At 37.6% G+C, this 26,534-nt stretch overlaps 2 protein-coding genes across 10 annotated transcripts in view; both read right to left on the minus strand.

Annotated features, from left to right (window-relative positions):
• The window catches only part of ANKDD1B (ankyrin repeat and death domain containing 1B), a 30,558-nt gene extending 29,008 nt beyond the window's left edge, over positions 1-1,550 (minus strand). For both annotated transcript variants that reach the window (XR_010370463.1, XM_064437749.1), the window contains exon 1: positions 1,340-1,550. Coding sequence is in view for 1 of the 2 variants with exons in the window: in XM_064437749.1 (XP_064293819.1) it covers positions 1,340-1,415 (76 nt within the window). In the remaining variant the exon portion in view is untranslated. The remainder of the gene's footprint in view (positions 1-1,339) is intronic.
• A 3,361-nt stretch (positions 1,551-4,911) lies between these two features.
• Positions 4,912-26,534, minus strand: part of POLK (DNA polymerase kappa) — a 36,605-nt gene continuing 14,982 nt past the window's right edge. For 6 of the 8 annotated variants that reach the window (XM_064438242.1, XM_064438239.1, XM_064438240.1 and 3 more), the window contains 12 exons: positions 22,586-22,738; positions 22,086-22,217; positions 20,284-20,437; positions 17,839-18,048; positions 15,970-16,094; positions 15,618-15,784; positions 13,486-13,518; positions 11,283-11,379; positions 9,893-10,064; positions 8,054-9,010; positions 6,847-6,898; positions 4,912-6,704 (listed from right to left, as the gene is read on the minus strand). In XM_064438242.1, coding sequence (XP_064294312.1) covers positions 6,620-6,704; positions 6,847-6,898; positions 8,054-9,010; positions 9,893-10,064; positions 11,283-11,379; positions 13,486-13,518; positions 15,618-15,784; positions 15,970-16,094; positions 17,839-18,048; positions 20,284-20,437; positions 22,086-22,217; positions 22,586-22,738 — 2,337 coding nt within the window. In that variant the 3' untranslated portion in view covers positions 4,912-6,619. Of the gene's footprint in view, positions 6,705-6,846; positions 6,899-8,053; positions 9,011-9,892; positions 10,065-11,282; positions 11,380-13,485; positions 13,519-15,617; positions 15,785-15,969; positions 16,095-17,838; positions 18,049-20,283; positions 20,438-22,085; positions 22,218-22,585; positions 22,739-23,582; positions 26,000-26,534 lie in introns of those variants that run through there. The other 2 variants (XM_064438246.1, XM_064438247.1) reach the window with 2 other exon arrangements.

Below are 26,534 nucleotides of genomic sequence, written 5' to 3' on the forward strand. Positions count from 1 at the left end.
TTTTATCCGTTGATTTTCTTTGTAGAGAACCCTGTCTGCAGTGTATTGAACACCCTAATTTTTATCCTCTATTGGAAGGGCAAGGAAGTAAAAAGATGCAGAAAAGTAAATTGCATTGTTGATGTGAAAACAGGAAGCCTTCCTCAACAGAAACACAAGCTTTGGGGTACCTTCAGTTTTTCTTTCCTCATATTTATGCCTTCTTTTAGTGGCCTCCATCTGTCATTCATTAATACCACAAATAAGGATGACTTCCAATGTAGTGAAAACGCGCACCAGAAGTTTCAGTACTCAGAATAGAAATCTTTCCAATGCCCCCACCCCGCCTTTTTAATTTCCTGTTGTGGTATCCACAAGGTGAAACTGTCATTGTCTCAAAAAGCACGTAGAAAAAAAAAACCCAGGAATTTGAATTGGCCGAAGAGCTCCAAATACAAAAATAATAACAATGTTTAGTTTCAAATGACAACAAAAATTATTGTTACTCTATAGTTGTTACTCTGCAGTTAAAAGTTTGGTATAATTTTTAATGTTTTCTCTATGTTTTCTTGTTTGTTACCAGAAATAAAATGACTAGGGCATAGTAGGTATTTTGTTAAGTCACAAGAAACTTTTTCTAAAATAATTGTTTTCCAATTCAAAGAAGTCATGGGAAAAACTACTTAAGTCCAACCGTGATTTTTTGTTAATTTCTTTATCTGCCCTCTTTGCTAGCCTGGAAGCAGGAAGGACGGCGCAGGAGAACAGCTCCTGGCTGTCACACTGCGATCACAGGACAGGGCCACAGCAGGGTTTAACAATTACCGCTCAGTTTCCACCAATAACCCTTTTTCTCTAATTGCAGCCCACGCCAGAGCACGCTCTTCTTTCGCAACCCGGTTTTTGGAGTGAAAGCTGGAGACCGTGGCACTGGGAGTCGTGCCACCGAGTGCAAGGAGGCCAGAAGGTCCTCCCATTTCTGTGTGCCCCCCATAACGGGGGCCCGCATCAGTTGTGAAACTGTTGGCAGGCGCTCAGCCCCAGGGATGTGACTAACGCCAGCGAACCCCCTCGGACAGCTTCACGGCTGAAGTCAGAGCGGGGCACCGAGCAGTTCGCAGGACCTATCCCTCGGAAGACAGACGTGCCAAACCCCAGCTCCCCTCCCCCACACCCCCTCGCTGATGTCCTTATATAAAGCAGCTCACGTTTAACCTCCTCCTTTTTAACCCCCACCGCTCATTTTGTTGTTTGGTTGAGGCAAAAAGCGGGTGTGTGGGTGGACTCCCCGCCGGCAGCAAGGGGCCCAAGGCCAGCGCCGCCTGCGGGCTTGCCTCGCCTCTGACCCCCGCGCACTCACGGCCGTCGTGGCTGGCTGCCGTGGCTCCCCGCACGGCATCCTCCCCGGCGCGGAGCAGGTGGAACGGCCCCTCCATCGCTGCCCCGGGCTCCCCTTCCTCCGCGCCGGAGGGAAGGGGCCCCGGGCCGGGGCGCGGAGGGAGGTGCCCTGCGCTGGCCCTGACAAACCGGCTCCCGGGGCCGCGAGTTGAGTGGAGCGCACCGCGCCGGCAGCTCCCTCCCGCCACGCCTGCCGCAGCGCCCGCAGCGGGGGGAGGGAGGCGCACAGCAGCCTCGGGGGTTTGTGTTAACAGAAACCAGGTAATAAACACACAGGCTTTCTCAATACTAGCTACGCACCAACCAGGGTCATCCTTACGCAGTCCACCCCAGGTCTTCTCCAGGGGCTAGCCTTCGTGCAAATAGCAACGTGCACCTACAAATGCACACACCAGACAAAAAGGTAGTCCTGTTTGCTCCCGAAGTGCTTCCCAAATCGCCCCGCAAATGAGAGGCACTTTTGAAAAGCAGTGCCACAAATACGCACACAGAGGCATCACAGCTTGCATGGGACCCCCGGAGCCATGGGTGGCTACGTGGAGGTGGCTACAGGGTAGTTACGGAGCTCGCTGAAGGCCGGTTCAGAGGGAAACCTCACCTGGGAGTTATTCCCACTGCTGCCAACCAGTGTTCACTGGCCTGGAGAGGGTGACCGTCCCTGCGCCCCACAAGCACGACACAGCCTGGGGATGCGAGACTGAGGTGCTTCTGCTGTAAATTTGGGCAGAAATACACACACGCAGTAGCAGTACTGATCCAGTCACAAGCCTATTCATTTTCAGGTAGACGATACTTCCATTTGCTTTTGTCCAAGTCCACATCCCCAAAGGTTCAGCTGTTCTGAACCGTTACTTCGGTCTACTTAAGCCAGCACTGGTATTTCATTTCACATAACAATGACTTTCAGATGTAGGGCATCAAGTTTTTTTGTGTAAAATTTAAAAACAGCCTTTGATATTGCTAACATTGCAAAATAAATGTTGGAAAAGCAGCTCCAAGAATGCAGGACTACCAGTGTTCAGCCTTACACAACTGAAGACACAGTTTAGTTCCTTCACTATAATTTTTTCTTTATAAATTACACAGTTGCTTTACCTTCAAATATTATTAACACTGTACATGTCCATGGTAAAATTCATCTGAAAGACTCAAAAGAGTTTGTAAATTGAGCGAATTTGGATACAAACCCATTTACTCAGATTCTGCTTATCACACATGAAGAGGTTTCAGAGTTCTTTTCTCCTTTAAACATTTTCAGTTCAGCCCAGCTGTGATGTGTAAGAATCTTTACACTTGATACACCCTGGTCTGATAAGACAGTTCCATCAACTGTAATACCAGTAGATGAATGTTACTTAGCTGAAAAAAAAAAAACCCAAAAGCTGTGAAAGTAAACCCAGAGAGAGAAGATCACATGACTGATTTCAGGCTAGCTGGATCACGATGGTTTCACTTTTACTTGCTTCCTGTGAGTCAAATGTTCCAGCGAAACTTCTTAAGAGGAAGAGTTTTATTGCTGTATGGTGACTGTTTGGAACATTAATGCTCCTTTTCAAAATGAGAGACAACAGTAACTGTTTGGACGATTAGGTTTCCCTACAAAGCTGGCACCAAAGGAGGAATCGATTTGCAGCTTGAAACAGAGCATGAGTTATAGCATGAACCTTTAAACCAGGATCATAATTTTACATACAGTCTAGAAACAGCAGCTGTTAGTTTCCAGTTCTAATTACTATCATGCAATACTATTTCACAGCATGTCCCTTGTCTCTTAACTAACTTTGCCAGTACAACTATACTTTATGTGCTCAAAGTTAGCAAGTGGCAAGTTTACCACATCCTCTAACCACTTCCCACAATCTTGACTCTTTAAATGGCCCCAGCAACCTGCAGAAAAGACCGGTGCAGGAACTAAGAGAGATGCAGAATCCAGAATAAAGTGCAGAGCAAGGGAGTACTGGAACATCTTCCTCACTTGCCTTCACAAAGCTGTCTCTGCCAGGAACTCAGAGCATTTTTTTTTTTAATATTTAAAATAACAGTAGTAATAAATGCATAAACAAGTAGAACCAATATAAAGAAAACATGTAAAGTAAGCCAAAAACATGTTGAATAGTGCGTAGAGAAGAAAGAGGAACAAGCAAAGATGATGTCCTGTAAAGGAAGGGGATATTTAAAGTCAAGGTAGCAAGTATTATGTTTTTATTCAACTGTGTATTAATCTGTATTAAAATGTATACTTTTATTGAAAGTATGAAACACTGCAGGATCCTGAATCCCTGTTACCCTAATTCCTCCCCATATCCCTTCTGGTTACAGCTACCTGTTGCAACTTGCTTTTGCTTATGAGCAGTAAGTAGAACAATAAAATGGAGAGGCCCAGTCTCAACAGGTCTTTACGTATACAAATGTAGCATGTAATTTCAGACAATCAGAAAAGACACACAGAGATCCCCAGAACACCAGCTGGACAACAAACTCTGACACCTGCAGGCTGCTCCCAGGTTCACTCGTAGGCTGTATGGTCCTTGATGGCTCCAGCCTTCTGCTTGGGTCTGCATACTACAATGCGTGAGAGAGGGATGTGATAAACCACCCCCCAAATAATTCCAACATGGATCAAGCTACAGGCAGAGAAATGCAAGCCCAAACTCCATCCTGCTGGTGTTCCTGCCTGTTACTAACACTTCAAAGTGGACCTTCAGCAACTCAGAACAAAACAGCCAAAGGATTTATATATTCCTAACAGGAAAGTTTCTGGAAATAAAGATTTTAAGGTATCCAGCAACTAATAAAAACTAATAAAAAAAAATTGGACACTGCGATATCCAAGCATAGTAGGACTTTCTGCAGGCAAGATATTTCAAAACTCAAAAGTAAATGAAGATATTACTATAGAGAGCAGTAAACAGATTCAGTAGGAATACGCTAGCCTACAGCGTAAGTTTTTGGGTATTGAGGATTTACAAGATAAACTCAAGCCAATTGTGTTCTTAGGGGGGCATCTCAGTGGCTTACGCAGTCCTCTCCACATGAAATGAGACGAAAAATCGTATCACTGAAGTTTATGGCAATACTTAATTGTGTACTGAAGGCCTTCTTCAGATAAAACCAGTAATAAATGTGGTATAAGAAACTATAAGGGCTAGGAAAAGAAAGGCTTCCGTTTTGCATTGAAATAAGTAATTTACATGGAAACCATTAAAATCACGTCACTGAGCACTTTCTATAAACATACAGAATCACCTTTCCGAAAGGGTATATTTTTACACACACCTCAAAAGACAGACATTTCTGGCCTCAGAATCATACTGTGAGTTTTATGTCCGCATTAACTGTAACATACTCCACAAGTTTAACTTGATGACACTCAGATAACTCTATGACACTTCTTTTTAAACGCATAGTAAGACAACTTCTGAGGCTAAGCCAAGCTAACTTCATTCTTTTCAAGCACTTAACAGTAGTTTACTTTTTGCTAAGTAATAAAATGTGTATTTTTACGTATGCAAAGAAATACATGCAACGACGAGGTAATACTTAATTCTACAGTTTATTGAATCAGAGATACAAGCTAATGAAGGGACAGGTGTTCACTTTCTAAACAGCAGTGGTATCTTACGCCACTGTTCCCTCAGTTGCTTTTATGTCTTTCCTACCAAAAGTTTCCAGCTCCCACCTCCGTCAACAGAACAGCTCACGCTGAATGGTCACTGAACTGGTTTACACAAAGTCAACCCAGTCAGTTTACATAGTCTGAACTGGTCCAGCTGAGTTGGTCCAAAACAGGTAAGGGAGCACTGACATGAATTCAATTGACAGAGCTGTGGGTACAGTGGCATCTAGCAAACACACAGATGAGCAGGTAGAGACAGTGAAATCATTCTGGCAAGTCTGGAAACAAGCATGTTCTGGACTTAGCCTGGGCATCTAAAACATACCAGGTATGCATTTGTTTGTTTAAAAACCAAGCAAACCCACAATACTTCCAATACAGTTAAACAACAAAGCAGATGTTTCTATCGTAGCCATTTCTTTTAAAGATTTTGCAGTTAAAAAGCAGTTTATATTTCATACAGCATTTGACATTGTTTGTATAACTTAAGAAATATGCCGCTATCATAAATTATTTGCCTGATAAATATTTAATTATGTCTACATTTAAGCAATTTGGTGTGAACAGAAGAATCTAAACAGATTATTTTCAATATTTCCACTTTACGACTTCCTTCTTCTGCATATACACTAATAAAATATATTCAGAAATACAAAATAATTTTAATGAGAACGGTAAACCATAAGAAGGTTCAGCATCTTGCAAATTTGCACATCTTTCCTATTATTATTGCACCATGACCTTTTATTTAGAGTAAATTTAGTGCTACTGACCAGTAACAATTTCACAATTGCGAAGAAAGTTGAAGTTCTCAGTCTGTTTGGAAAGGCCAAGGATCAAATAGCATTTGCCTGACCAGCCTAGAGGAATCCTTCTCTCATCAACAGATCAATGTTTTTTAAAATCAGTGAAGTCATCCTGTATCTCGTCAAAATGAGTCCTTCAGGGCTGGTCCATCAACTCTCACTGAAGCCATTTTCAGTGACAATGAAAGCTTGACTGTGCTCTAAATTCTTGTTCTTTTCCTCTGAAACTGTGAGACCGATCAATTTGTGGCTGAGAAGACAGACATTCGTAAGCTGAAACTGAGCAACTCAGCTCTTCTTCATTATCACACAACTAATACCACAATTAAATTTGGTGTTGAACTGTCCAAGGAACTGTCAGCCTGAGGTACTATGGTTACCTCGGCCAATATAATCAACAAAGATGACAGCAGGTCAGTGTGGATGAGGGTCTTCAGTAAGCACAGCGTGGCACCCTAGCCAATGATTCCGCTTGCTCTAATCTCCCTCTTCTGTTTGCTGAACAGCAGAGAAAATTAATGAGTCTGCTGGTGACTCCAGTAAAGTTCCACATGTTCAATATAAACAAAGTCAAAGTGCTAAAATTTGCTAAATTTTGACTCTCAGAAATAACTGGGAAAAAAAGTATTACTCAAAAAAAAAAAAAAAGAATCACCTCAGTTGTACCTCTTCTTCTACCTCAAACATCATGTTCTTTTTACACAGGCAAACCATGGCTCCAAAGTGACAGGCACCTGAATCCAGCCTATCACCAACATTAAATTAATTTGCAGTCATAAAACACTATGAAATACTTCATATAGAATATGTTGCTACACAGTCATTTAAAAAACATTTCAATTGTATGTGTGGAATTGCTCGACTTGGCCTTTTTTGATACTGACTGTGAAGTTGTTAGTCCAGACCTAAAGTTAAACAAAGAAAAAAAACCAGTAAGAGGTTAAAATATACAATGCATACCTACACAACTTTTACAACACCAGATATTTTTCTCAACTTTATTATTTTAAAATGAGTTGTGTACTCAGATTTCCAGAAAACCCTTACCTTTTTATTCCGTGTGATGGATTTGTGCATTGCTGTCCTCTGCTTAAGCCTCCTGAAAAGTAGTTGGAAACAACCAAAATTAATTACTTCAATAAAGAATGCTACAGAAATTGCATATTTGGTAGAACTTTTACAAGAACAGCTTTGAGTAAAGCTGTTTTTTTTAACGTAACCTAATGTAATCTGTCTCAAGGAGCAGATAACATTATCTGCAGTTTGAGTTGAGTCTGTAGTTTATATTGATATTTTTAAAAGGAAAAAAGCCTTTAGTTTAATGAATTCTAACATTAATTTGAACCTTGTTGTAGTTTTCAGAAATATTTCAGCATAACATATTTGACTTTCAAGGTTGTTGAAAACTGTATTTTTAATTTTTTTATCCTGCAGAAGGAAAAAAGAATCTTTACCAACAGTAAGGTTTTCATTTACAACAAAGCCTGTTTTGTTTGTACATGGAACATCAACAATACTTATAACATTTTCTATGTAAAAGATTCATATTGTAAGTCTTACTTGTGTCCTGATATTTCTAACACACTACAATTTTGATTTCCTCTTACAAAGCTCCCAAGTTAGATTAGGGACAAGGTACTTTAAGCAGGTACTTGACTACCTGCACATGTCCTTCATTATGGCCTAAGATGAACTCTTCATCCAAAAGAGAAGATACTCAAGTAAATATGCTACTGGTTTGGCATGTTACAGGTGCAGTTGCATGATACACTCTACCAGATGTAAAATAGGCTTGCAAGTTCCTACCTTTATGCTTTAGTTCATCACCCCTCTGTTTTTGCCAGCACATGGCATAACAGAACATTTCTGTCAAATTAAGCTTTGAAGCAATCCAGGTTGAAAATGTTTTCATTTTCACTTAAATCTCAGGGGCCTTACAAGCACCTTTCTGACCGTGGCTGGGGGTAGCAAACATGCAATTTATAGAAATGAGCAGTAATTCCTATGCCACCATTGTGGCAAATGAGACTGCACTGTGTAACTACCATCACATTTGTAAGTCTAGTTTTGTCATGAGAACCAATTTGATATTTTTCCAAAAAAAAATGTTCAGTCTTACACAGGCCTTACTCAGATGAACTTGTTGCAAAAATCTCAAAGCCCTGAGAAGTTCAAAGTACACCGTTACCAAATTATTTTAATTGTATAAGAAGATAATTTGAATAATCAAATACGTCCTAATGCACATACTCACCAACTCTGTTTGAGTTTTCGATGTTATAAGTCTTAGTAGGAATATCTTTTTTTTCTGTCAGCTCCTGGATAAGGCCTTTGTTCAAGCAGACATCAACATGTCTGTTAAATGACACAAGACTGGTAGTTTTTTGTTCTGAATTACAGACTGGACAAACAAGAACACTGTTTTCTTTGGCTCCGAAGAAACAGGGCGAGCTAGTTTCTTCTGTATGTTCAGTCTTTTCAAAATGGTCTTCATCATCTTGTGAAATTCTTTTGGGGAAGAGACACTGTTTCATACACACACTTCTAGCAATATCACTGAGACTGCTAGGCTGTCTCTCTCTTTGAAGTTTATCAGATATTACCCGAGTGAATTTTTCTGTGCTATTGCTAGTAGAGTTGTCAGATGTACTCGCAGACCGGTCTGTTTCTGCTAACTGATCTGTTTTATTTTTTTCACATTCATCAACATTTTCGTTTTTAAATTGTGTAAGAAAGCTAAGTGTATTTTTGCTTGAATTGTCAATCTTGGACATTTCCACAGTATCTTTAACAACAGTCCCATTGAGGCACTCATCAATATGCCTATTAAGCTCTTCCAAATTATCGCTACTTTGCTCCTCAAAGCAAACAGGGCAGGTGAAGATCTTAGACACATCAGAATTTTCTATATCTGGGACTTTCTTTGTTTCTTCCACAAAATTTGCTGATGATTTTCTATCATGAAAGAGCTGCTTACCTACAGTTGCATTTGGAGAAAGATTCTCACTGTTTAGTTGCCTCGCAGCTCGCTTTTTATCAAAAAAACTCCCTCTGGGAGTTGCTTCTGAATTTTTTGTGAAATAGTCTTGGCTGGAATTCCCTGGCTGAAGCCTATGAAAACCAACTTCTTTTCCTGATTTTAGGAAACTCATAATGCTTTTTTGCTTGTACTTCTTCTCTTCTTCACTTAGAAATCCTGATACTCGTACACCTAATGATGAAAAACAAACTTATAATACCAATTTTATGAAAACTTGATACTAATTGTTAGTTGACACTTTTTGAGATATATATACACTCAATAGAAGTCTCTAAATGGAGATGCTAATCTAGTTGTTAGCAAATTGTCAAAACAATCTAATTGTTAGCAAATGCTAACAATGGATAACAAGGTCCATACAGTTTTATCAGACCTGAACACTTGCCCAACCATATCATTAATTTCAATACCCATGAAGTTTTAATTGATTGCACCATAACATGAGGCTATAAACTTAATAGTTATATAGAATTCAGTCTGAAGGAGAGTTTTGCATTAAGTTTCCCTACCAAAACGTTTTTTATTTCAGCGCATTCAAATACCACAAACAAATAAGTTTTGTCTATCACTGAATGGTTCAAGCAGAACATGTAAGCACCTGAAACATACGGGTCATAGAATCAAAACACATACTTTACTTTTGAATGAAATTTTCAAACCTTGTAGAACATCACACCTTCAAATCTATAAGCACTTTTATTTAAAGCATTTGTTTCTAAAAGAGGTTATGGACAGAAACTACCTGTTGCTGTGGTGCAAAGTAGATTTAAAAGCTATTCTAAGGCCGCAGAATTAAGCATTGCTAGGCATTAAGATTCTACTCTCATGCTGATGTGTATGTTGTTCCAGGAAAAGTACAACCTCAACTAGTAGAAAATTCTGGAGTCACCATTCAGCACTCCAGACCTGTTGTTTCATTTTGCAAAAACCATCAGGGTTAATAGAGAAAAGATAAATCTATTTACACCAGTTTTACTTTAGAGTACAGTCTATTAGTTTGATACACTGTGAGACCTAACTCTGAAAAGGAAGAATGAGTTTGAAATATTTTACCCATAAGTCTTATCCGTAAAGGATGAGGAGCAACACTATCAATTTCTGTTCCTAACAATTCTTTAGCAACGGCAAATATTTCCTCCTCAGTAGAAACAGATGACAGCACAGTTGAAGCTCTCGTTTTTACTTCGAAGTTCACATTCTTTAGCTTCAAGGTAACAGTTTTACCCTAGGAGAAGGAAAAAAAAAACAACAGGAGAGAAGTTAAGAGTGTCATATACAGCACAGAAACAATAATTACATAGCATCTATATAAGGGCCCTAAAGCCATCGTTAAGACTGCGTGTTTATCTGCATACAGCATGGGGCACTGCCAAGAATTTCTCTGCAAGATTCTGCACTTGCTCCTAAACAGCTGCCAAAGTCCAATTCTCTGAACTGGGTCATTTGGCTAGGGTTCCCAGCAGACCATCTGCCACCAGAGCATGTTCAATAGATTACATGCTTTGGCTACAATCACAACTTCTACCCTGTCTGCAAAAAATTATTTCCTCACTTAGAAACTTTCAGTGCCAGATATCTTGACTTTGCTGGGAAAACTACTTAGTATGCATAAGTGATATACAATAAAGGATTTGCTGAAAACTTCCTTCCTCCTGCATGGTGCTATCAGAGACACACACAACACCTGTGTTTGGAACAGATATTCCCCTGGCAACACCTGCCAAACCATTTGTGTGATTTAGCGTGTCCACCCAAATGTAAATAAATGGCACTCCTTTTGTTGTGGTGCCTTTGTAAGCTTACCCCTTTGTCATTCTCAGCCGATGAGTTCCCTTTCAACCTGTCATCTTTTAGGGCTGAGGAAGACTAATCACAATTCCTTTAGGCTTGAATGCTATTCCCTGCTTTACCATAAAGAATTCCATAGAAAATATGAACTGTTCTTTCCACATAATAAACAGAAATTTGGGGAGAAGGAATACAGGGACTGTTCCTACCATTCATACCACCGAATAATATGAATAATGTGTCAACAAGTTTGGGACCTGTGAACTTCTTAAACTACGGTATTGGCTACTGACTGGATCCTGGATGAATATGGGAGAGAAACACAGTGTTTTAAATACATCAGTGTTACAAGTGACCAAAGCACATCTCATAGACAAGCAGCTCTTACTTGTTCGTAAACATTTCTTTTAGCACAAAATGTTTCTATGGTAAATAACTTCATTAATTAGTTCAATGTTTTCCACACATATCATTAGATAGCCACCTGAACAATATCAAAAATCATTCTAAAAATCTGCAAACTAAAGAATGAATACTTCTGAAGATAGATTGCATGGTATGATGCTCCTGAAAGCATTCACACTAACACTGCATTTAATAACTTCACAGGTAAAGTGTTGTCTTTTTGCAAGTAAACAGAGAATAATATAAATACCTTAAGTCCCTCTTTCTGTAGATCCTGAGCAAGGTCTCTGCAGAGTTCTCGACACAAGCTATACTGGTCTTCTGCTGTGTTTAGTTCACTGAATGTTCTAAGATAAAGATATGATCTCTTTTTCAGTATGAATCCTAAAATTTGTTCTGTGTCTGCCATGTAAAAGTATTTTATGTACAGTTAAACAAAACTACATCACATTAAGGTTGTATAGGCTTGAGTGTTTACTTCAAGGACAAATGAATCTGAATATTATACAGAAAGATTTGTGCACATTTATGGGTTTCAAAATGTTTGCAAAGCCCTTCAAATAGTGAAATAATTTGGCTTTCAATTTTCCATGCACTATTTGAAAATGTATCAGATTTAAGGTCATTAATGCTTAAATATTTGCAAAAGAGAAAACTAACACCAACTGAATTAATGGAGCCAGCCAAGTTATTTCTATTTAATCACCTTCATACAATGCTGTGTAACATCAGAAGAAAGGAAGGATTAGAAAGTCAACATCAGAGCCAAGTATCAGAAATAAATAATGCAGATGCTAAGAAAAAGATGCCAGCTAGGATAATTATGTCTAGCCTCAATGGAGAAAAAACTATCCTTCTGCCAAAAACGTTGCTAACTGCCTTTGCTAGAGCTTCTTAGCAGGGGAATTACAGTATTGTTTTTTTTTTTGTTGGGCATATGCTCTTTAGTAATAACGAGTGGAAAGGCAGCCTTCAGTTAGCAGTGGTTTTAGGAGAAGTGGGAAGCAAAACTTACAGCTCTAGATGCTTTTGGAAAGGTCTCACAGATCCACTGTTTCATGCCAGGCTTTATATTTACAAGTGTAAAGTCCCTATAGTCACACTGGATTTCACATCTGTAAATGATATTCAGGTTCACCTGATCTTATTGAAAAGTCATCCTCTGTTATGATTTGCATTCCCTTATGGGGAATTTGGCAGTTTCCATGCTGCCAAACTAACAGGATGAATATTTTACTGTGGGTCTCATGCCACTATCTAAGGAGTAACTCATGTTATCCTGGCAATGCTGTGGTGATTTACAGCATTGCAATGCTGCAGTAATTGGGAAGCTGCGAAAGTCCTAAGTTTGGAAGAGGCAGGACAGAGAGAATGCTATTTCAGGCCTATCTCTTCCCCCAGTATAAACCAGTTTTGTGATCTCAGCAGCCCACTGACATCTCTGGTCTAAAACTGTTTCCTGTATGGAAAAAAGAAGGAAGAAAGAAAAGCAGGAAGGTACAACAGGCTACCCAGGTTAGCTGCCTACCTGCAAGCCAACACAAGATTACAGCCATAATTTCTCATCCCTGGTGGTATCAGACCTTACAGGGCTCGCTTAAGCTGCCCACAACTACTAAGTCTCAATAGAAATAAAAATCTTTTCTTGTTGATATTAGAAATAATGTCTTCACTGGAAGAATGGTCAGGCACTGGAACAGGCTGCCCAGAGAGGTGGTGGAGTCACCATCCCTGGAGGTATTTAAAAAGATGCGTAGACGTGGCACTTCAGGGCATGGTTTAGGAGACATGGTAGTGTTGGGTTGATGGTTGGACTTGATGATCCTAGAGGTCTTTTCCAACCTTAATGAGTCTATGATTCCTCTTTTCTAAGAGATGACACGTGAGGGTAGGGATAATTATTATGGTGCTCTACAGATTCTCCTTGCAGTATTCTCTTTTTAAAAGTGAACTTTTGGAAGTGACACACACCACCTTCTTAAGGAACTTCACACTGGTTAAAACTTGGTTAGAAACACAACCAGTTTTAGTTAACCACACAAAAGTTTTGTCTGCTTTGCAAGTTTACTTTATACTATACTTGCTATGCATGTGACTGCAGGCTACTAGACTGACACTGACATTAAACTGGAACGTGAAAAAAAAATTCAAGCCCTTAACATATTTCCACCCTATACTATGGCTTAAAGACCTCTTTGATGTATTGAAAGCATTAGGAGAATCAGATAATGAGAAAAGAGAACACACAAACCAACAGAAGTACCTCCATAGTATTCTGAACCCAAGGAAAAAGAAATAATGAAAGCATGAATCTGATTTAGTGAGCTTGTTGTATATGTGGTGTTTAAATACATATAAGTACCCAACTAAATTATATGACTAAGAAAAGTATACACTACTTAGCATTAAGTAGGTTTAGTGATTAGGGTTTTTTCAATATTAAAGAGGCATACCTTTCAGTGCTCATACTTTTTCTTTCTCCATCCCTTTAAAAAGAAGAACAATTTATTATATTGTGCCTAGAACTGTTATTGTTTTAGTAAACTTCAAGTCAACCAATCATGCTTCAGTAGCTTACAGCAGTCTCTTCCACAAAATCTGGATGTCAACTTTTTCTACAAACCTTGTACATCAAGTTTAAGTGAGTGTGAAATGGAGAATGTTTTTTTTTTAAAAAAACTTATACTACTTTAGATTAAATAAAGATATAGATCAGCCACAGACATTAATAAAGTTTGTAAAAAAAACCAAACCAACAAAACTCCCCTCTCATATCAGGAGGAGTCTTATTTAAGAACAAACCTAACAACAAATCCTATGCTGTCTCACCTAGCTATAACTGCAAAGCACTGCATTAAAATCCTGAACATACTATATATATTTGAATATTTATCTGACGAATTAGTTTGCTTTCTATATAAACTATTGCCCATGTTAAGTCTTAAGGCGCTTTTTTTGTTTTGTCTTTTTTTTTTTTCTTTCCAGTTCTAATTCAGCATCCTTTAACAACTCTTCTGCATAGAAGGAGTTACTCAGAGCATTTTTTTGGTCCTTCTTCTGTTTGACAGTAGTAGAAATATAAATTCAGTAACCTCACATTTTCCTAAGAAAGTGGTCAAAGACAATGACCAAAGATGAACCATCTACTGAGGACTCAGGTGTTGGTATGTTAAGGGCTTTCTTTCTGCACACTAAAATCACTGAAAACAATTTGGTGCTAATAAAAACAAAATCAAGAAATAAATTTCCTAGACAATACCATTAAATGTTTCCCCTTCGCAATGATAATCTCTGCTTTTGAAATGCTCCTGCATTTTTTTTAACGTATAGGGAGATTTCCCAGACTGTACAACACCTAAACAGGGCAAAAAGGGGAGATAGTGCACCAACTATTAAGGGACCACTTGAGGTTGCATTATCTTAACAGAAACAAATATTTGGAAAACCACACTATCTTTTATTGTCACCTTCACAAAGTCGATCTTACTGCATATTTTGTTTCAAGTCAACATACTTCTGAAAAGAAAAAAAAACCACCACAAGATTTGTGCTAGCACATCACTGGTCTACAAACCGCTAACTGTATATATTGTTTCGTAGTCAAATGGAAAAAAAAAAGGAAGATCAATTACTGTCAGAGAAGTAACAGATAATACAGAATAGGATTTCCAGAAGTACGTAAGACACTTTCGAACTCCTAATAAAACCAAATCATTGTCAAGCAATTTTTAAACAGAATTTCAGCACTTCATGAAGGATAGAAGGATATTTAAAAGAAAGGACTCAATCCTAAATTAAGACTCTTTGTTACACAAACAGCAAAATGCTATGCGTGTTTTGGTTGTTGTTTGTTTTTTTTTTTAAAAATAAGTGTTCCATGTTCATATCCAGGACATGCTTAAAAATGACAGATATTATTGAAAAGAGGTATTCACTAATAAGACTGATTTCTCCCTGCCGAAAAAGGAGGCTAAAAAGCCATTAAAGCAGTACGAACCTTAAAGGAACAGATATGGAGAAGGATATAAAAATATTCAGTTCCGTTCCAGCAAATTCACAAGCTGATATTATGAATATGCATATAAAAACAATAGGAGACACAGAAACTTCACTTACTTTCATTAGAAATATGGCAACTGACCACCAAAGAAGATCAGATACCAGTGTGATTTTCATTACAATCAGATAATAAAAACCAATGCATGTGTATTTTTTTTAATAGAAGAAACAAGATTGAACACCTCTGCTTAGGATACCTCATTTGTCTTTAGCTATTTTAGTAATTATGAGGTCATCCTAAATTATACTGACTTGATTTCTTGATATGCACAACTTCTCTGACAGACTTTTTAGATTTCATATATGAGAAATGGCTGTACAAACTTATGTTTTATAATGTTTGGCTGTTGTGTGTATCTTAGCCGTAAGTATAACAATAACAGGTATCAGAGATATTTTAAAATATTGACAAACAAATATATTAAACAAACCAAATTTTCATATGTCTTAGAAGGCACAGTTTGCTTGCTTATGTTACTTAAATTTACAAAAATGTAAATGCAGGATAAAAAACCCCAAACCATACTTTTCCAAATGTGTTGAACCCAGACCAAGGGAAATATCCAAGAAATGACGCCAGGATGCTTCTGAAAAAAGAAGAGAAAGCAGCGCCCTCTGCTGGTAAAGTTCTGAGCAAGTCACAATTCCAAGGGCTTTCAACATCTTTTCTGTTACTTTTCCTATACCTGGCACCTGAAAAACAGGAAGTAGTATTATGTTGGAAACTTTCCATTTGTAGATCCAATACCAAGAACAATTTAAATCAAACACAACTGGGCAGATTGCCTAGAAAAGTATATTTTTCTTCAGTAGAAATCTTGCTTTTAGAACATAAGAATCATACATGATTGCATAGTAAATGCCATAGTATCGCTTACCTTTCTGATGGGCAAATCTTTTATGAAGTCTAGCACTGCTTGTCTGTCAGGAGCAATTCTGCATTGCCCATTAGGTTTATTACAATCACTGCACATTTTTGCTAACATTGTATTCGGTGCTATTCCTTAAAAACAAGCAAACAAAACCCGTATTTTTAAAAAATACAAGACAATGTTTAATTTCAACTGTCCAATACTTAAAAGCACAGGATTAGCCTACATATTTGGCAGAGACTAAACAAAAGTAAAAGAATGACAATAATTGATAACCAGATTTGTTACAATTCTGCAAAAAATTTTGTAAGACATGTGAGAACATACATTTGGTAGATCAAATATAATGGACGCACCAGATAAAGTGTACCTACTATTTTAAGATAGTCAGGGTAACACAACATGCACTAATCAGTCACAAGGGGTTAAATACCAAGTGTTTAAAAATAACACCAGTTACATGATTGAACGATTTTATGATGGTGATTATGGTAAGACAAAAGGAAATGCTTACAACAGTAGTTAAAATGAACTCAATGAGGAGATACTTCTTCCTTGAATTTCAGCAAAACAACGAAATAAATTTTGATAAAATTTACCAAATTGAAGTCTTTTGTGGGCTACCACTCCTATGTGGTCATTTAGAAATATGTGTGTGTGTATCTCCGTATCTCTCTCCCTATATACGTATCTTCCACTGACACTGATAAGGATGAGGAGGGATTGCTCTTTTCTATCAAAGTAATTGTTTTTACAAATGAACCCTGGAATTCATTCAGCATGAAAAATAGAATTACTCTACGCTACAGCCCTAGCAGTCTAAATTTTGATTTGCTCACTGATACAACGTATTATTCAAGATGGTAGAAGTAATTCTATTTGTTATTGTTTCAATTAGCCCGCTAACAGTTTTTCATTTTTGGGCTTAGAACACCTGATGCACTTATAAAAGCTATGTCTGTTTTCTAAATAGTAACTTATCCTTAGGGAGACAAAATTTCAGTACAACAAAATTATTATTTTGCTACCACTCATGAGAATACACACAGGAGGGGGGTGTCATCCTGCTTCTTGCTACTAGCTGTTCCTTTACCTCTGCTTACATTCAACACTTGCGTGGCTTTCCACACCTGCTTCATAAAGCTCAGCACTCCCTGATGCCTCACTGATCTGATTCACAAGGCAGTTTGGAGAGCATCCAAACTATGAGGGTCACTAAAAGAATTGTGTGTCCCTAGCCAGATTATTATCAAAACAGTTGAGACTTACAGGTAGGTTACCTAAAGTCAAAAGACATAAAACTTGAATAGTAAACATTAAAAAGCTAGTGAATAGTTATTAACGTCAACATGCATTCACTTCTGAGAGCTATCTTTTTAATGAATTTTGATATTCCCTTAAGCAAGGAACAGTGTGGAGAGCTGTCGAAAATCCTTAACCATACCTATCTGCTCTTCAAACTAACAGCAATTTAGCAACCAGCAACAGATTTCACTATGACCACACTGGCTTACTAAAACAATTTACATGAAGCACTAAAACAATAAACACCAGTGCTAAGATTAGCCTCTGAGTGCATCGGTAATTCTTCCACACTACTTACATTTCAAGAAGAAAGATGCAAAAAGATTATATAACTGTTTCTATGATTAAAAACCCCAAACAAACAAAACCACAGGAGTGGCTTTGATAGCCATAACACCTCTCAACACACTTGAAAGTCATAGTCTTTGCAGACTTCCAAAGACAGCATATTTCTTTGCAGCATAAGAATGCTGTGGCAATGCTAATTTTTTAATTAATGCCCTCTAAGATTAGAGTAGAAGAAATCGTGGAAATACAAAGCATTATTATTATTCATATGCGTCTGAATACCTGCACTAGCAGTCAGTTGAGTTTTCTGCTCAATCCTGAAGCGCATTTCTTTCACAACTTCCTCTGCAGAAGTTCCGAAGACAACCAGTTTTCCCACTGATTGGTGTCTGTGTTCAGGGTGGTCATCCATCAGAGGTGTGCTGTCTTCAAACAGCACCGGTGAAGAAGAGTATCCATCTTCATTCAATTTGGCAGACATATCATCTTTATCTATGTTAGAGAGAAACACAAACAATTAATCCTTCCACATAAAACATACTTCATTGATTTCCTTCTGCAGTGTCTGAAGAGAATTCATTAGCAGTTTTCTTTCTTTCTGTCTGGAATAAAAAAAGTCATTATTTAGCCAAAGCAATTGCATTGTATTTTTGTTTGAAGAAAGGAGAGTCTAACTGCTTTGCTGTTAATATGATTTGAGCTTGGCTGAGGTTGGAAGGACTGGCTAGGACACTGGACATAAATTCCAAAAAAGCAACAACATTTAATAGTGCGTTGCTGCAGCAGCAGCAAAGCATCAAAATTTTGGCATTATTTTTGTTTTATATCAGAGTGAAGTCCAGCTGATCCCTTTTTTTTGTGGAAATCAAAATCTTCTGCAGAGGTTTTTTTCAATATTCTCCAAAGAAAATTAGGGTTCTGGAATAGCTGGTTCTAGACCCATTAGCCTGGTGAGCTGCTTGTTTTCAACTGCTGCCATGGTAGAAGAAGTAATGTCAGCAGCCCTTTGACTCTACAAACTTTACTGTTAACAGTTTCACATTGAGTGCTTGTTTCTGTTTCAGAAGTACAAAGATGTCAGAGAAATCTGAAAAGGCACGTGACTACACATCAGTGATATTTTTGTAAAGACTATGCCAGTTTGTTGCTTTCTATTCCATTAATGCTTTTCAGTTTCAGTGTATCCTTGATTATGTTCTTAATGGCTATTTAGATAATTTTTTAATACTGATAATATAAATGTTCTGGTTTGTGCATCAATCAACCATTTGCATGACTCCTCCTTTTTTAATTATTCCCAATTGGGTATACAGTTGTGGATGTGGTTTCAACTCCATCTTCTAGAGCCAAGCGAAATCCAGTCATATCTTAAGCATTACTGTAACTCCTGCAGTGCTCATTACTTTAAATTTTTAGTCTTGCAAAATCATCATGTAACTAGAGCTTACATACACTGTCTTTGCAGACAGCTTCTCATGTTTCTGACGTACAGGACTCACTATAGTATTTTAGGAAACATCTTTGCAAAATACAAATAACCTTCAGAACAGTAAGTCCATTTATTCTACACCTCCTTGAGTCATAAGATTATTACTACTTATTCACAAAATTATCATGTTGAACTGTAAAGGAAAAATATACACACTTGGGTTTACTAAACCTAGTACCATTTTTCACACATTTTACTCAAGTTAAAAAAACCCAAATCCTCCAAGTCCAAATCACCATCAGCATACCTTTTATGCATAGGTGAGTAGTAGCAGAAGTTAACCTTTAAACTAACAAATCAGAGGTAAAGAGTATATGGGACGACAAATTAAGCAAGGACTTAAGTATCTACACTTTCAATGGGTACAGCTTATCTGAAGCTTACATTATATGCAAGTGTGACTAGTATCCCCTTCTCCAGACTCCTGGCAATGTGGTTAGCATAACCAATGCCATTTTATAAGACAAGCAGCTGTTCTCTGGGACCGAGCAGGTCACGTATTCATTCCCTTTCCCCTCATTGTCAGGCCCTGAAGGTTCTGTACATTGAGCAGATGAAACAAACAGATTTATTCTTCCTCTCCCTGTTGGCCTCGAGGTTCCTGGGCATGAGGCCGATGGCTCCCTTCCTGGCCAGCCTTGAAAGCCCCAGGCACCTGGCCAACCCAGTGGTGTTGATGACCCCGCCACAGAGCACAGGAGCCTAATGGCACCCAGAGCACTGTCCGTAAAACCAAGCAGTTAAGTCCTAAGTGTAGCTTGGACCAGAACTGCTACTGGGCAGGGAGAACGGGACCCCCCGTGGCCAGGGACGCCTCTGCCATTGCGCGCTTCCTCTGAGGACTGAGGGAGTGACACATGTTCTTTTATGACTTTCAAGACTAGATTATGGTTGTTGCATTGACACAGCAAACCATGTATTGAGATCCAGCCTGATCTGCAGAGGGTACAGGTGATTAAAAATTACAGGTGAGGTTAGTATTTAGGTGATTAGAAATCATAAATTGTTATAAATTCTATATTACATTACTTATAGATTGTGCTACATTGATTCTGCTTGTAGAAACCCTGTGCCGTTCTAATCATAAATTCTGTGCTATACTAATCGTTACTTCCTGTTAAGAAAATATAGCTTTAACTATGATTTAGTGTCATCAACATTCTGCCACGGATCCCTAAAAGAAACCATCTGTCCCCTCAGTATCAGGTGTCTGCATGAAAAGAGAGTAATTTGCTTACTTCTTTCTGTAGTGCTTTCTGTGTTAAGAAAGAATCTTCTCTTATCTTCAGGCCAGTTTAGTCTTTCCTCCAAGTGCTCTGTTATGTTCAGGTAGGCTTCATCTAGGCCCATAGGCATAAAATTGGGATCATATTCGGTCAGTATTTCTCTAACCTTGATAAACACATAGTGAAAGTTTAGAGCCTTGCCGTTGTAAGAGCACATCTTGACACACAATTATGAGGTGAAAAAATGTACTCCGAAACTTCAAAGTGACCCATCAATATTAAAAATATTCTAGAACGAACTATTTATGGATATTGGAATATTATAGTTCTGCTTCTCACAAGTAGCAAGATATCAACAATAAGTGAGAACTAAACAGATTTTGAGCAGTGTATTTTACTACAGAAGTCATTAAGGTCAGTGTATAAGGACTCCACTGGCACTAGGTTCACAGACACTCTAGTAACCACCTGACTAAAACTCAGCCTGGGAACTTAGCAGAGCAGATGTGCTGATGCACCTTTCTGTGCAGTCTGTGTCAGACATCACATGCAAAGGTTTACAAAACCACCACATAAGTTTTAAATTACATTCAAACTAAAGTTATAGCCACTGTTGAAGAGTGCTGATTAATGCCACAGGCAAAACCTGTTAGAAAATTCTTTAGTGATAAGTACATCTTCCCAAGATACAACATACAAACTAAATGGTCAAAATAAAGGCTCTACTTTTTCTCCTCTTTTTCCCCCGCCTCTCTTTTTTTTTAAATGAGGAAAATTTGACTGCATCATGTTTTCTCTATCAGTTTTAGTCAAATTCTTAGGTATCACAACATTTGCTCACATTAGCTTAATCTGAAACTGTTTAAAGATAAGATTCACTGCTCACCTTTTAATGACAAAATGAAATAAATTTAAATATTTTCAATCCAAGTCCCAAGAGAAAAATGTAATTTAGAAAAACAAATCAACCTGAACCTTTAACACTTTAGCCAATCAAACAACAAATTCAATGCATATTGTGAAATTCAAGATCCTTAACAAGTTGAAACCCATTCTGAAATACTCATATTTATACATGCTTTTTTAACAGAAGTCAGAAAGATCAAATAAGATCAAAATCAGTAATTAGCTTTCGTGAAGAGATTGAGGCTTCATAAAAATAAACAAGTAAATCTCAGCATAATTTTAATGAAGTCAGGAGACTTCTGCCACACACTGGTTTGAATTAAGACTGAAAAAAGATCTTAAAAAAAAATTGGATATCCTAAGTATATCTCCTGGCACTAAGTAAAATTACTTCTGTTAAAGCAAATTGTGATTTCTTCTGAATTTTTTGCTCTTTATTTCAAGTCCCTTCTTTTAAAACAAATGAATCTGCATTTAGAACTCACTAATGCTCTGTGCTTCTCTCTGCAGTAATTAGCATTCAAAATTATGATTATGCATTGTATGACATTATTATCTCCATGTTTCCTATGTACGTGCAGCTTCCTAGTAATTAGATCATGCTCCATGGTTTTGAAGTTTTAAGAGTAACAGGGCTTAAGTAGTAGCCCTAGCTCAGTGCTCAGTTTTGAAAATATCTATCAGCATCACCACTGACTTAATTACAAATGGTAAAATGGTTGAATGCAATGCTTTTTCATCTTCTTACCCGAATGCACTAATGTTTCTGTTGAACTTATGCTCAAAGCCACATCACTTAAGAGTTTTATGTTTAAACTACCACTTTTCAAATTATCTAGAACTGATCTATTGAAAGACTCTAAAACCAAGTACTATAGTTTTTGGTTAGCAAGCACTTTCTGACTTACCTCTTTACTCACTTTGCCATATTTTTCGAAGTTTAATGGTACTATAGTTAGATGTGGACATAGCTTTTTAGCAATAAATCCCGGCATGGCTGCACGTACACCAAATCTTCTAGCGTGGTAATTTGAGGTAGACTTAAGAGAGATTAAGTAAGTTTAGTGTTCAGTAATCAAGTTTTTATTTAAGTTTAGTGCTAAATAATTGTGTTCTAATCACATATCTCCATGCAAAAAAGACTGACAAAGCTGAGAGTTTACATCCATTCCCCCACCCTCCTTTCAATCTGTTTACATCCTTTAAACTTTCATCAGTACACTTTTTACTGAAAACTAAAATCCAGCTTACATGATCTAGTCTAAGAACAGATGTTTCCTCTATTATTTTTGTTATTTTTTCCACACTTACAAAAAATCTCTATATAACAGTGTCATATTATTGTATGGTTTATTAGGCTTCAGATTCGTCTAATTGATTTCTGTATTAGCTTGACATTTGGCCTTACCAACATGCTCATTGATCCCACTGCTATAGGCTTTTCCTTCAGCTCTGGATTGTCTCTCATTTCGACGGCTGCATAGAAGGCATCCATGTCAATGTGTACAATTGTACTGCTAAGGTCACGGCTCTGTTCCAGATCTATCACAAGTTTGTCCACCTGAACAGAATAAACCAATAACTGAAAAACTATTAACCTGGCAAAAGTGCAACAGTACAGACGATCCTAAAAACTCAAATGCATCTGGTATACCATTAAAAACCCCAAACTCCACCAAAACAGCACCAACAAAAAAACCCCAACCAAGTTTCTAATGAAACTTGCTCTCAGAGAAAACACTGCTGCAGCGAATGATACCAAAACCCCGCCAGACCCAGTGAAAAAATCCCCAACCCAAACAACAACAAAACCCAATCTATGTGGAGAAAAAAAAAAGATGCATCATCTGATTCAAACAGAAACTCTGTAAGACCATTGAATACGCAGCTTTAGGTACTGTGACACAGGTTATTTAAAGAAAAACTGAAAATGTACTATTAGAGAATTTCCAACACTCCTAAATTAAGCTATCACATTTCAGAAAATTGGCCCAGACAGGTGAAGCAAAGACCAACAGCTCACAGGGCAGATGCATTTATCTTGTCCTGTCAGAAATAAAGTCTCAAACAGGTTCACTTACTGCTAAGTAAGCTACTGTTATTCCCTTCATAAAATTCCTCAATATTTGTTACAGGAGTCCATATCATGTAAGGCTGGATCACTAAAAACTGCAAGGTGACTTTTAAAGAAAATCCCATGCACAGAAAGTGCGTTTCATTCCAAGAGTTAAAGATGTATTGTCTACTAGTAGACTGTAAGCAGTACTCCTGCTTCATCAGCTCCATGGTGTTATAAGGCAGTGGCCAAGCATACAGACCTCTCCATGAAATACTTTAATTGTCCTTAATTTGCTTGCATTCTTTTACCAAAAGACTTGGAGATCATGCGATTGTTTCTGAAATACGTTTCAACTACAAATGAGGTATGAACTGCGAGTGTCACCATAAAGCATAAACACATTATTTGACAGGCAATTTCTAATGTCTGCTGATTTAAGATGATTATAGTGGCAGCACCACACATCATTCTGGAAGCAAAAGAGAAAATGTAAAAAGAAAAAAAAAAGTAAGTGCAAGGAAGTGCTATCAATACTGTGATTATCTAACCACACTACTGATTATGCTAACCTCCATTTACACAACAAAAGGTTGCTACTGCAGGGAAAAAAAAACCAAAACCACAAAAAAACCCAACACAAAAACCAAAAAGCAACAAATAGGCATAACAGAGCTCAAGAAAAGTAAGTAGTGAAAAGGAACCAAAGTTTCGCTTTGCCTGCAAGCACAAGGACACACAAACATATTCATGATATCAAGATACTGATACAGAAATGTCTCCCGCTTGATTGCAGTGGGTTTATGGTCCTGGAGAGGAATGTTTACATGCAATTTGCATGGTTACTTGAAGACAGCTTCTCTTTTTCCCCCCCTCAACAGAGCTGCTTAATGAAAACCAGAAAAACCTTACCCAAAACCCCATCTTTAGAGCTGAAGACACTTGAAGACACCAAGGCAGGTGGCCATGAATTTTCTAACTAAATTGCTGAGTAATGATTTACAAAGTCTTCTCTGTTTTGTTCCGAGTTGATTTGAGGGAAGGAAAGGCTAGAATGGAGCCTCAAACTAGGCTATTCCATACAGAAGAGCACAGCATGCTCCCTTAGGCTGAGAAAACCAGTTTAGACAAATTAAAAGCACAAAGGAAAAGCCATTTAGACAACACACATTTAAAAAGTCAGGAATTTACATTGTTTTCATTACACTACTAATTCAGCGAGTCACACTATAATCATGAAAAGCATTCTTATTTTAAAACTATACTTCACAGATAATTTTCAGGTTACTCTCAAATTCAAATTGCTTAATTAATACTGTCAATTGTTCCTCTGCTTACAAAACATCTGTATTGCAATTTATCACACTTACAAACTTCTTTTTACTTTTTCTCCCCAAATGTATTTCTAACATGGTAGTTACTGATCAGCTAACATATGCATCTAAAGAATGAAGTAAAATTACATTAAATTAATCAGAAATACAAAAAGATAACTCCTCAAAGGCAACTGATACAAGTGACATTCTAAAACAAAACACACCCAGACATACTCAGAGAATTCTGGGCACCTACAAATGTTTCCTTAGTAAGGTAAGGGAAGTTATGGAATAATTCCTCAGAGGCAAGCCAAGTAGACCAGTATTTAAAACCTTTCAATTTTCCTTTGAAGAATAAAAGAGATACTAAGTTGGGTTTTTTTTCTAAGCTAGATGAAAAAAAACCCTAAAAAGTGCAAATTGTAATCAGAAGTTTAACTTTGCTTACAGTGACTTTTAGACAATTTAAAGACTAACCACTCATTCTTTCTTATCCCATGATGCAAAATACAACTTTTCTATCTCAAATTGCTTTGTCAAAGTAATACAGAAAAGATTATTCAAAATACATTTTATATTTGTAAAAGCATCTGACAAGGTGAAGACATAACGAACAGTGATACCATTTTAAGACAGTAGTAAATATTTACAGGATAAACACCTGGGATAAACCCCACATGGATAAAATAACATCACTACAGCAGTTTGCAAATCTGCTAGCAGCTGGATACTTTTTAAAGTATTATTAACTACTGCTGAATTTCAAACAGTTCCTCTTGAGGTTGTTAGGATAATCTAGCTCTGTTACAGAAAAGTTTTCAAAAATTAAGAACTACATTATATTGTACAGTATACAATTTCCCTTAAAAGACAACGACACTCATTAGGAAAAACTACCTTTCAAATTTCAGATTTTAAAAAAAACATCCAACTAAAAAACCGAAGATATATTTGTACACAGAAGTGGCAGTTTTAAGAGGATTTATGAGTACTTTCTAATCTCCAATATCTGCAAAATCAAGGGTGGTAAGTGCCCTTCTGCAAAGAAGGCCTTCTAAGGAAAACTGTAAAAATATGAGAAATAACCTCACAAATTTATTGGCATGCACCCACACTAGTGGTGAGAAAGACAGCACTATGTTGCAGATTCTACGTTTTATTTATATTACTGTTTCACCATGTAACCAAGATTTTGTACAACAAATCCAATAAGTGGGAAATTTTTTTTGTTTGTTTTTACATGACAGCACTTAACATCCACAGCCAGCTACGGAAGCCGTATACGAGCCCCTAACCGTTCTACAAACAGGACTTGATCTGTAGATAAGAACTTGCAGCATTCATAGAAGTAGATATATGGATGCCTTCATAACCCTGGACTACCTCCCACTTACAAATTTTAGGAGAGCAAATTCTGTCATGGTATATCAGAAGACAGTACTAAAAATTACTTGATAGACAACAAAAATAAAGAAGAAAAGAAGATAATGAGAGCCGACTATATCTATATCTGAAGACCTAGAGAGCTGATTAAACAATATGCAGCACACACTAAGAAAACCTAATAGGACAAACAAGACTTGCAGAGTTAAAGGTGGAGGTAATGGCCTGGGCAAGAGTAGCTGGCAGGTTAAGTGACAGAAAAAGGGGGAGACATTTAGGGTATTGAAAAGAGACAGATAAAGCTGGGCCAGGAGACTGGGGGCTTCAACGGGGCCTCTGGGGGCATACGCAAGGACTTCTTTGGAAAGAGGACTAATGGTAATCTGGGGATGTGGGACAAGAAAAGGAAAATTCAGAATAGCAAAAATTAAAAGAAAGGAGAAAGAAAAGCAAAAAAGTCATAACTTGTGACGAAGAAATGAGGGCAATGACAATCATGAACCTGAGCTTATCTGCACACAGAGGGTGGAACAAAAATTCAAGATTAAGATATTTTTATAGCAGGAAAGATCTAAAATTAGCCAGCAAAAGAAGTGTGTATG

The sequence above is a fragment of the Phalacrocorax carbo genome, chromosome Z (genome assembly GCF_963921805.1).
Source record: "Phalacrocorax carbo chromosome Z, bPhaCar2.1, whole genome shotgun sequence".
NCBI classification, from domain to species: Eukaryota; Metazoa; Chordata; class Aves; order Suliformes; family Phalacrocoracidae; genus Phalacrocorax; species Phalacrocorax carbo.